Source organism: Nanorana parkeri, unplaced genomic scaffold (genome assembly GCF_000935625.1).
Source record: "Nanorana parkeri isolate BGI_ZX_2015 unplaced genomic scaffold, ASM93562v1 scaffold639, whole genome shotgun sequence".
Lineage (NCBI taxonomy): Eukaryota > Metazoa > Chordata > Amphibia > Anura > Dicroglossidae > Nanorana > Nanorana parkeri.
The window spans coordinates 353,002-365,696 of NW_017306907.1; the positions used below are offsets into that span (position 1 = coordinate 353,002).

Sequence of the window (12,695 nt, forward strand, 5' to 3'; positions counted from 1 at the left end):
ATGTTTCCAAAATTTTCAGTCCCTTTGACAATGGTCAGTAGGACAAACAGAACCAGAGAATCTTCCTAACAGGGAAACAGACAGCAATACAAAGAATTGACAGTGGTTCTAACCGTTCACCACTCTATCCAAAACTAAAATAAGTTTGGCTGTAAATACACTTTAAATAGTCATTATAGGTATGTGCATACACAAATAAATGCATTTTTTATGTTAGAAACTCTGTGATTGGGGAAGGGGGAGCAGGGCAAACTGCTATAGGTATGAAGTGTAGCCACCTAGAAGTACCTGTACATACCTGCATTAGGCTCCAAATCCTTCCTGTCATGACCAAACCTGAGACCATTCTCACAGGCAAAACGTTTTCACACTCCCTGTTAGTAAGTTGCACACCTCTTACTGCCTATTGGCCAGTGAGGCTGCACATTATAGTGAGGGCCAAGGTGGGTGCTAAGAACCAAGAGCCAACACTACACGGAAGTGTCAGAACTTTTTATGTTGAGATCAAAAGGTTTGGGAGGCTGCTTACACTTCATACCTGCAATAGGTTACTCTCCCCTCTCCCCCATGAGCGTCTATTTAGGGCAAACAGTTTTTTTGGATACTTTGAAATGCCCCTAGAAAGCTACACCACCATTGGCTATAGTAAAAGTAAGTACTAAATGCCAGTTAGTATCAAAACTAAGTAGACACAAAGATATATTGTGTGTTAATATCACTCACCTTCATGCCATGTTAGTGGTAATAACACTCACCTTCATGTCATGGAGATGGAGATATAATTTACCTTCATCCTGCCATGGCATGTAGTAGTCATTGCAAGTGGGTGTTTAGGTAAAATCAAGCTAGGGGAGCATATTTAGGGGGAAGGTGGCATGTGATCGAAGGAAGGGTCTAGAGACTGGCTTCACAACTCCCAGCAAGAGACACTTGTCTGCCTTTTTATCTCTGCTAATATTCTCATGTAGAAAATTTGGAGGACAACAGGAATTAAAAGGGATTGCCAACATGTACCTTTGCAAGTCCCTTTGCATTTTCCATGCGTTTCTAGATACAGTATATACTCACTGTTATAAAAATGATACCTTCCTCCAAAACATCTCTTTTTTGCATTCAGGATCTTAGCCAAACCGTATTCGGGCAACCATCAGCTAGTAGATGATAGTCACCTCTCCATGTCATGTCTACACTTATCTTGAAACTTCCCAGCCAGTATGCATATTGTAAGTGAATGGCAGAATCAACCCCAGGCAGTCAGCAACTCCCTTCCCTGCCTATGTGTCCACTTCCACAAATGTGAAGCTGTAAATATAAGCATACAGACAGTGAACCTGGGGCCAGGCTATAGACAAAGTATTTACATAGTCCTAGCAAGCAGTACATGAGCTTTAAAACAAGTCATCATTGACCTCTGTATCAGCAGGTACTGTAAAGTAATTCATCCTCAAATGTCACAACAGTAGTAACAACAGAGACTTTAAAGTTTAGCGGCACCTGATAATTGTTTTTTATCAGAAAGCTGGCAAGCTGCTAACTTTCTGCTGCCAGAAAAAGCAAAGGGAGGTGAGCTTTAATTATAGTGCCTCTGTTGTGAAGTTTGAGGATGAACTTATCTACTGTGCCTGCAGTTAAAAGTTAATTTTTTTATTAAGAATGTATAAATATTTGAATATTCATAGCCTGGCCGCAGGTTCACTTTAAAGCCCAATTCAAGTCACAGAAATTGATATACAGTCAAACAAACATTGTAGTATCAACATCCATTTACAGTTAGAGAAGTTGAGCAGGGTGTTTAATTATGACTGTCCAATAGGCACCAAATGTAGACCCAGTTCTCACAGTAATTTGCCCTCTGTAACAGACAAGCCAAACACACACCCTCTTTTCCTTTGTAATAGATCTGTGTATGGGTATTTGTGCTAAGGGGGCATGGCTGTTACTTGCCAAGAGCAGTGTAGTGGGAAGACAGGTAACATAATTTTAAGGTATTGCCAAGGAGAAATCAGTCACAAATATACATTGTGGGGTACAGGACTGTAAAGAGATAAAAAGATATGAGGCTTCAATTGGGCTTCCTGCAGTTCACATCAGCTTTGGCCCCCTAATTTATTTCTATTGTAATCACTAATGTGATCACAGAACACAAGCTTTCCTTTTTCTCTTTCAGGAAATCACATACAGAGTAAATATGGTGCTAAATAGGTGTCAGCAGCCTCTCTACTCCTATCTGTTCATTGCACCTATATGGGTGTCCTGGAGAGCTGGTGTTATGTGGTCTGGAGAGTCACAGCCAAAACATGTCAACTCCCACAACTGGATAGGAGGTGAGTAAGGGGGACTTCAAGGTAGGGATGCACTGATACCGGTACGAGTACCAATATTTTTTTTCGGTACTCGCCGATATTGCCCCGATTATCAGGAAGTCCCCAATGTGCCCCGATTGTGCCTTGATTATCAGGAAGTCGGGCGGTGGATCATAACCTATCACCTGGCGTCCTGTTTACCTGTGAAGAAAACGTTCTAGCAAAAGAACACCGGCTTTAGATGCTGCCTGGCTTCCTGACCAATCAAGAAGCCGGGGCCGAGTCAAGAGGTGCCGTCCAGCTTCCTGATTGGTCAGGAATCCAGACTGCCTAGCAACAAGTGAAGCCGGCTTCCTAGCCAATAAGGAAGCCGTGCGGCATGTCATGACCCGCCTCTCGGCCTCCTGATTGGCTAGGAAGCTGGCTTCACTTGTTACTAGGCAGCCTGGCTTCCTGACCACTTAGGAATCCGGGAGGCCGGTCATTACGTGCCGCCCGGCTTCCTGATTGATTAAGAAGCCAGGCTGCTTAGCAACACGTGAAGTTGGCTTCCTAGCCAATCAGGAAGCCGGGAGGGGGGTCATAACCCACCGCCCGGCTTCCTGATTGGAAAGGAAGCCGGCTCCATGCTCCCTTGGCACTGCCGGTCCGAGGGAGATTTATCGGAGGTAAGTATCGGAGCATTTGGGTGAGTACGAGTACTCACCCAAAAACTCGGTATCTGCACTGGTGCATCCCTACTTAAAAGTATACAATTTGTTATGAAACCAACTTTCTTTTAGGTTACCTTTTATGTTGTAATTAAATCACTTAGAATGATGAGATGTTTCTAAGGGGCTTTCTGTTTTAGACGTATGCAAAGCTCAAGCTAAGTTTTTGAAAGAGTGCATGTGTAGATGTGTGGTGAAGGTCTTTGTGTTCCCAATCCGTCATTAAAGTGTATGTATAGCCATTTCTTTTTTATTGTTTTGGATGGCATAGGGAAGGAATGAAACCGGTCAGTTTATTATTTCCTGTTTGTGTGCTGTTTTCGAATTCACTTCCTGTCCTGGAGAAGCAACAGGACAAATTCCCTTTAGGCAGCTGACACCGGAAAACAAGTGCCCCTTTAGAAGATTTAACGTGATCTCTTATTCGTTGTGACGACCCTAACATTTTGGATGCCCCATCACTTTCTGTCATGGAGACAATGGTTTCCATGACAAATGTTGTGGGTGAATCTTCCAAGAAGGAATACAAACAGCAATAACCCAACAGGGGTTCTAATCCTTCCCTACTCCATCAAAAATGGATTTAAAAATGTTGATAATACATGCACTTTAGGCATTTGTGAAAAGTCCTTTACAAAACACTGCTGGTTACACCTATTGTTTTGTATCTTAAGCAGTGTTATGTTTTCTTTGCTTGCTTCCAGATACTGCTCAGTGCAGGACTACTTAAAAGAACAGGTTGCTGGACTCAGAACACATTAGTAAAGGGGTACTCACACTAGGCATGGTTGCCTTGTACTGTGTCTGAGCATGACTGCTGCCCTTCTCCATTCCCCCACTGGCCTGCTCTCACATCATGCCATTCCTGACTGTGCTTACCTCTTTACCCTTACTAGATAAGTGGGAATAAATGGATCTAATCTGCTCCAGCATTCACGTGCCAAGATTAGACACAGTAATCGATCTCACAGATGCGTACCGTGCCCAAATCCAACTGAACCATGCCCGAGACCATCTCTTTCAAGCGGGCCAGAGCATGGTTTAACTAAGCATGCTGATCACACTAGTCAAATGAACTGATCTTTGAGTTATCTTCTAGCTAATGTAAAGTTCTGACCACACATATCTGGTCATACAAATATATAAAATATATCTTCACAAGGAAAAAGTTTTAGGTGTTTACTAGAAAGATCATCCATATTATTTGCCTTGTAATTTTAAAAGATCAGTTTTATCAGCTTCAGCTATTGTTATTATTTTAGGTTCATGAGCTCATAAAAAGAAAAAAAAGCTAATACTGTGTAAAAATACAAATTCGTAGTGGCAGAAAATTCTGTTTTAGTTCTGGTGTATTGAATTTACATTTGCTGAACGGAAAGCTAAGTTGATGAATAATAATGTGTTCATAGGCAGTGTTGTGACAAGTAATTATGAGAGGGTTATTCAGCAGGGATAAAAGCCATAACCACACACAGTGTCACAGCGCAATAGCAAAAGGGAAATACAAAATAAAAAATAAGGTGGACAGGAGATTTTAATAAAAGAAAAGGATTTTTTGACATAACAGTTTACATACCCTGGAACTATGAGAGCAGAGGCATGCAACACAAAAGACCATGCACCAGCAAATACAGCGTAACATCTGACCTCATTATTCACAATATTAAGAAAGCAAAAATGTTATCCCCAATACGAGGGTCATAATTCTAGTTTGCCAACTGCCTAATGAGTTAATTGCTTAGTCAATTATTTATCTATCCTGAAATGGATGCTGACAAAAATTTAATTTATAGGGATGACTGAATAAAAGAATGGGAATATCATTCCATTTCTGTATCTTACACAAAGCTATTTACAATTTCTATAATACTTACAGGTTATTTAGTCAAATTTGGAACAAGATGCACTGTTTTCAACAGATACCAAAAGCTTTGCAAATGGCTTATTCAGAGCAATATGGGTATTCTACTGCAAATCAGAGGCATGAAAAGGCCCTTGTGGCTTTTCCAAATATTTTTAAAACAAAGGTTGCAATCTTTGCCAGCATTTTCCAATGGAGAAGTCAGCAATGGCAGCCTCTATGCTACTCTTCGAGGAAGTTATTTTTAAAGTGAACACAAGTTCACATCTCTACACTGAATAGGCCTGCAGGGGTAAATAACTACAATGAAGTTAAATCAACTTCTCTTTAATATTCAGTCATGTGCAGATGTCCCTATATGTTCAGATTCTTCTGCACAAGACTGGGTGTTTGAAGTTCAGTTTTAGATATTTTTTCAGGCAGCTGGTTCCAGAAGATGGGGAGTCTAGAACGCTTTAGGCAGACAACCTCTTCGCAGTGCTTTGGCAGCTTGTTTACATCCCTAAAAGCCAGCACAGCTTTGGGATCATCACCCCCTGCAGACCTTGAAGGACTGATCCTTGGAATGCCGATTGGCGACTCCGCTATTACAGATTTTTATCCTTTAAGCCAGAGGCTTCAAGACCTCTGGCCACAAAAGGGTTAAGGAGGAGAGGCCCACATCTACAGTATTTCAACCATTATGCTATGTTTTTAGCTTTTACCCTGTAAAAGAAATATCAATAGCTGCTGCAATTTATTTTTTGTTTATTCTGCATCTTATGCTGATACAATTCTAATATATGTAATGGTGACTCAGTATTACACTGCTCTGCTTGGTGCATGATCCTAAAATGATGAAGCTCTAAATATGTTGAAATGACTAAATGTGTGCACAGACACTGAGATGGAAAGTTAAGAAACATACTATGTTCACACACAGTACAACACAAAGAACTACGTTAGGAACATCAGGGAAGGTGGAATACTATAACAACACATATTATATTGTTATACTATTCCACCCACCTTAATAGAGAATGCTTAGGTGTTGCCACTCCATATCCTTTAGAATCCAGATTTCCTCCAACTTTCATTGTATCGCAAGGTTTTCTCTGCTCGATGTATTCGTTCATAGTCGATTCCAGTAGAAAAGCAAATTTTCCTTTAGATTTCCGTACACGGGCGACTCCTTCTGCTGTCGTCTTGGTAAATACTGATGGTTCAGCAGATTTCATATAGGTCCACATCTTTTCATAAACTGCAATTTTCGACCTCTGTCAAAGCAGATTCTCTTTTTACTTACTGTATGTTTAGAAATTAATCAGTAATAGTAAAACACATTCAAAAAATTCAAACAAGAGAAACATTACAAACAATTTGGCAAGAAAGAATGCAATATATTTTCTGATAGATTTGGCATACAGGTAATTTGAAGGTCATTGACATTTGTAACTATGCAGCAGTTTTAAATAAAAATTACATAACTGAGCAAGTGTGGAGCCAGTAGGTCAAAACTAATATAAACTACCCTGTATCCGCTAAGGCAGGGGTAAGCAATCTCGGCCCCCTAGCTGTGGTAAAACCCCATCGTGCATCTGCCTCTGGGAGTCATGCCTGTGGGTGTCTTGCAATGCCTTATGTAGTTCCACAACAGTTGGCTAAGGTTGCTTTACCCAGCATTAAGGTAACAATAATCCATTAAAAGAGTAGAAATACCCAAAACAAAAGGGGACAGTTTCTCAATGCATCCAGAGCAACGTGCACAGGTTTAACGAGTGCTGTGCTTGGAAGATACAGCAGAGGTGGCCAGGAATATTTTATTTATTTATTTTTTATATTTTTGTCTTGATTCACCACGGTAACATTCTTGGTTGTATGTGTTTCAATGATTGAGATATACCAAATTACTGAAGGTGCAGCCATATGATCCTGTAGTATTGAAGTTTCTTTTTGTGTGTGCAACACTTTTTGATGGATTGGAGTGGCTGCACAGTTTGTAGCATTTATTATTGCAAGGTTTGTGTCCTTGTTGCAATTTGCGTCCTTGTCACAACAAAGTTTTCTGCCGATTAGCTCATGCCTTAGGTTCGGTAATTGACTAAAGGCCAAAATTGGGGGTTGCTGGAAGATTTCTTTCAGAGTTTCCTCCTCTTTTATGATGGATTTCCGCTCTTTGATTATCTTGCGTATACCTTCTAGTGTTGGACTGTATGTAGTTTTCCCAGATCCCTTTTAACTAAACAGCACGGTGCATTAAGTTTTATTTTACAACAGACCTGAACTGAAGTTCAATTACTGGGAACAAAAGTATGATACTAAGGGAAGCTTAGCAGACATTGTGTGGTGCCATATTAAAGGAGAAGTATTAGGAGAGGAAAATGTACTCTTCCCAATACTTAGAGACGGCATGTGACACTTCATCTGTCACATGCCGCCTCTATAGATTGACAGCTGAATGTTCTCGATCCGATGATCACTCAGATCATTGTCTTCTCCCTGCATACTCTGTTCCTCTAGCACTCATTGGAGGGACAAACAGGGAAAGGGACGGGCACAGCTGGCTCTGACTCTAGAGAAAAGAAACAGCTGTCAATCAGGCAGCGGAGTGAATCCCAACGATATTTTCGAGATCTTTCCTGGCTGCAGTGCGGCTCTGCACTTTAACCAAATAGTGGACAGTGGCCTGCTAGATGCTGACTTTGAGTCACAGGAGCACATTAGTAAATGTACTCCTTTGTTCCCAAAGGAGGACTAAACCCAAAAACAGGGTATGGCTTTATTTCTCTTTCTCACTTTATAATTTAAATAGCACTACACCATAACTGGACAACATTTTGTTGGTGAAGGCACTGTGTATCAACAACTGCCATATATTTTTTCCCATAAAAACTGTATTCAGCATCAGTGCTGCTGGTCTCCTCGGTCTCCTTTCAGCCACTTATTGCCTGCATTCACCTACCCCAAGCATCAGCTGCACATCATTGTTCTGGACTGGCTTCCTAACACTGACAGCAGTATATCAAGCCTCTGTGTATGCATGGTCACTTGTACGCTCTAGCAGGTGCACATCTGACAGGGTAACAGTGCACTGGGATACGGCTGTTACCCCATAACAGGAAGTGCCTGTCTGAACATAGATCTTTATGGCAGGATTGCAGGGAATTTTAATGAAATTCGCAGAGTTAAAATGATTAAAAACAGCTTTTAAAATTATATTAACATGCTAAATATTATGTGACTGGGTTTACATTTCTTAATATATGCATACATATTTTGTAAGGTGACCTTCATGCTTTCTCTTTATATATATATTTGTATTATATTATATATTTATAATATGTATATTTATAGCTATGATATACAGTATATTTATAGTAACTTTTTAAACATTTTAATATATAGTATTGCTTTATTACTTTTTTCTTCCCTAAAGAATAACTCCTATGCAAAGGACATGCAGTCCATCTAGTCCATGAAAACATCTAATTTCAAAGCAGTAGAGATTACTAAACTGGAAGGTGTGCTTATCAGCAAATTTGCTCATCTCCTAAACCAAACACACAGAATAAATGGTTGTTTCTGTCCATCCTGGTTATCAGGGAGAACTATGCTGTGTCTATGTCTACCTTCACCAAGTTTTGGCTGCAGTTGGGCTTAACATTTTCTTGTATTACTGGGACTAAGGCTCATTAATAGAGGAAACAATTCCCACTGGGCATCTCATACATAACAATTCCATCAATGCCAGCAACTGTTATACTGGATTTCTCATATGATGTTCTTGTAATTATTTTTTGCTTCTTTAAGCTCCCCAAGGAATAAGAGGTAATGATCTATACATAGAGACACCCTTTACCTCATGTGCCCAGATCAATAAGTGCGATGCAAATGACAAACATAATACATGTTCGCCTGGGGCAAAGTAAACTAAAGCTCTTTCATAAATTTGTTAAATGTATGGATACCAAAACACTGCTGCTATACCAGAATACACTTGCTGTGTTCAGCTGCCAGGAACTCAGCTATCTCACGTAAGCAGCAAACACCATCAATCAAATCACAGAGGCACCAATTTCATGAAAGTATATTTATGAACTGTACCTCTTGTGTATTCTATGCCATGTTAAATCAGGCTCCAGACAGTGATTTAGTACTTTAAATAGCAAGTAAAGCTTATATACATGTTGACAAACATAGATACATAGTTGACTGTGTATTACTGAGATTAATAATCTAAATAACATAACTAGGTGGTATAAAACAAAAATAAGACCTTAAAGCTAAACTCCTGAGTTTAACCCTTCCCCTCCACCCCCCAAAATTATCTTAATTTGTGGTCATGCAACACGCTGAGTCCCGAGTTTTATTCTTCCCTGCAGAGGACAAGGGAGTCCTTCTTCAGGTGTCCGCATTTTTGACTTGGTGACAAGGCCACTTATTATTGGCTGTTCATAAGCAGGGTCCTCTCAGGATACATAAGACTGCATCAGTGTGATGACATCAAGAAGAGGTGACTGGTCTACTGCAGCATTAGATAAACTGGTAATTATTCTCGGAAGTGGAGCCGGTTAGGGACATGGAATTAGATGAGTGTAAAATAGTTTTTCAAGGTTTTTTTGTTTTCATTTTGGTGAATTTTTTCCCAGAGATCAGTTGTAAGTAATACCTCTCCTGTTAATAGCAATACACTCTCTTTTTACTCTTTCTGTCCTTTGTATTCTGTCTATGACAGTCCATTTTGATCTGTACATATGCTCATTTTTAGTCAAGAATGTATCTTCTGTTGTCAGACAAAGTTCAGTGGACTCACTCTGTCACCAGGGTGGCAACAAAACCAGCAGGTGGGACAGCTGCTAGAGCAGTTTAAGACTTCAGATAAATGATCAGAACCAGCAGCAGATAGCACCAGAGTCAGAAGGCTGATGTTCATATCAGGTGTAGACAAACTGATCCTAAACAGAGTCCAGGTTCCAGACAAATACGACAGAGCAATGACACACAATAGCAGAGATAACAGGCCAATCACATCAAATCAGAACAGTAATCTAGGGCATGGGAGGAGTAATCCAGGGCATCAGACAGACCTAATCTAATCAAACTAATCTGTTGGTTAATCACAGGCTGAATGTCCAGCAGTCTGCTTAAGCTTTTCTGATCAGGGCAGCTGTGCACAGCAGAGATCTGAGTTGCAATGCTAGTTAAAGACCAGCAGATGACAAAAGTACAAGATCAAATTTTACATCTGTTATGTGAATAAACTGCACACAGAAGTTCTACTAAAATGTTAGGTTAGTGTAAACAAACTTCACCATCATTGGTTTACACTATTATAGCCATCTTGATACAAGCAATTGAGGTAGTTAGAGGCACTTATTTTGAAACAGGGAAGTTATCTTGCAACCTAGAATATCTTTTTAAGCAGGTAATATTTTTGAAAATATTAGAGTATGCAAGTCCAATTAAAGTCTTGCAGGGCTGAACACAATACAGTATTTGGTTATAGAGATTATAAATATATATAGAGAGAGTCATATAAAGCACCTCATATTTTTTCATTCACTACTGTCTACTTAGTTCAAAAAGTCTAAACCAATTCAAAGATCCCAAGAGTCAATGACAGGAAGCACCTGTACTAGATGGTGAATGATATAGCATGTATGTCTTATGGCTCTGCTAAAGGTCAGCAGAGTATTGTAAAATAGGTTTTGAAAGTTTTGGATTCATTACTTTTGTGACACTGTGGTTTGCTCTTCCATCCCTATGGATTTTGGATTTTTTTATAGACTCCTAAGGGTACAACATCATTTATAAAAGGGGCACATAGCTGTGAGTTGTTTACATACTACAATCATGACATTAACTGAACTTACCATTTAATTACTCTAACCCATCAACCCAAAAGGACTTCATACTGCTCTTGTTGGCTGACCACTGATAGGCAAAATTAGCATTATGAAGTAGACAAATATATCAGCTTCACAAATTAGTTACATTAATTAAAGCTGATATCTGTTACTCAAATAATAAAACTGATAAAAAAACACTGTTATTTGCACATTCACCTACTTTGAAAAATTCTTTTGTTGACCCAGCATCGAGTGTTCCATATGCAATTTCTGTTTGTTTGGCAAGGTCTTCAGCACTTTCTATTGGTGAAACCATTCTTTCAACCGTTAAGAAGGCAGCCAAATTAGCCGTGTATGATGAGATAATAATGAGGGTAAAGAACCACCATACGCCTCCAACAATGCGACCTGAGAGAGATCTAAACATGAATGTGTCAGTACAGGATTTCAGCTGTCTTGTTTTTAAGCATTCACATTTCATTACATACAACAAAGACACATGGTGGTGCAGAGTAAACTAATGTCAACATGACCCAAAAATGGTTTAAAATTAAAGAGCACCTATTCTAAAGTTAGAAGTAAAATGTCACGAAGGACATTTTTATTTCCTGATTTTGTGTCTTAACAGACTTTGTCACCTTGACAGGCCAGACTTCCCACTACATGTTTGTTAAAACCAGGAGTACTAACCCTGTGTAGCTGGAGAAAAATGTTCAGGCCTGGCGACTAGCTTCTTAGGTCTGACCACTGTATCTTAAAGGAGAACTATGGGATTAAGGCTTTCCCCCCTAGTTCTCCTTAGGGTAACGGGAGGACTCAAACTAGCGTCCTCCCATCACCCTAGGCTCAGTATACCGCGAGCTGCAGCTCGCGGTATACTGAGACACCGCAGTATACCGCGAGCAGCAGCTGAAGCGGATCCCAACAATTATGTCTGGATCCGCCCAACTGCGTGACTAACAGCTGGCTCTGCCTATCTAGAGGCGGAGCCAGCTGTACCCGCCCCCTCCTCCGTCCGTTTCGCCAGTCAGCGCTGGCAGATCGGAGCGTGGAGGGGGGAATTCAGCCCCTCCCCTGTCACGGCAGAGAGCCGTGACAGGATCGAGAGGTGAGCGAACGCTGATATGTGTTCGCTCACCTCCCGATCTACTGAGCCGACCTGTGACAGTCTCATTGTCACAGGTCAGCTGGAACTATGAGGTGAGTGAAAAACACTCACCTCATAGTTCTCCTTTAAGAGAAGGTCACGTGTTCCCCCATATCTGCAAGCACTATCAGCTATCGCAGAGGAATAGAGCAGTAGTGAAGCACTGTAAAGGTATGAGTCGGAGGGAAAGGGGGCACAAAGATAGAGGGGAGAATTAAAAAGTGTCTGAGACAAATTTTATCTTAACTGGTGGGGTTTCACATAACAACCAATCAGCTTATATATTTTATTTTTTCCAAAGAGCTTAGAAAATGAAAATGCAAAAGCTGATTGGCTGCACTTCAGTTGAGATAAAGTTTGTCTCATATACTTTTTATTAATTCCTCCCAGAGTGGTTTTAAGGTCTATTCTAGTATTATGTGCTTCCATGTTTTCTGACAGTTATAAAAAAAGAGCACTAATAGACATATCCTTCTTTACCCCCTACCCTCTACCAGCACTTTGATGTGTTCAGATATACCCCAGTCTGGACCTGTGGCCATATGTCGTGGCATCAATTCACCAGAAAATCTATCTCTCAACTTGTCAGGGCATCTCAGAAAAAGTGATGTTTTGGGTAAATATATTCTATGATCTAAGTGTTGGGGGGAGTGTTAGAAAAAAAAAAAAAGTAAAATGCAATATTGCACTTATCCTTTAAGGTGGCAGCACTAATAAGCTACCAATTGCAAGATATATGTATATTTAAAGCAGAACCTCACAGATCTTCACAGTTCTCCAGCTACTACAGTTCAAGCTTGGCTTCTCAGCTGCTCTGGTATAATTTACTGAAGTACTGTACATTCT

At 40.2% G+C, this 12,695-nt stretch overlaps 1 protein-coding gene across 7 annotated transcripts in view; it reads right to left on the reverse strand.

Annotated features, from left to right (window-relative positions):
- GRIA4 (glutamate ionotropic receptor AMPA type subunit 4) overlaps positions 1-12,695 on the reverse strand; it is a 288,436-nt gene that overhangs the window by 20,704 nt on the left and 255,037 nt on the right. For all 7 annotated transcript variants that reach the window (XM_018563191.1, XM_018563190.1, XM_018563195.1 and 4 more), the window contains exons 12-13: positions 10,923-11,121; positions 5,883-6,130 (exon numbers count right to left, since the gene is read on the reverse strand). In XM_018563191.1, coding sequence (XP_018418693.1) covers positions 5,883-6,130; positions 10,923-11,121 — 447 coding nt within the window. The remainder of the gene's footprint in view (positions 1-5,882; positions 6,131-10,922; positions 11,122-12,695) is intronic.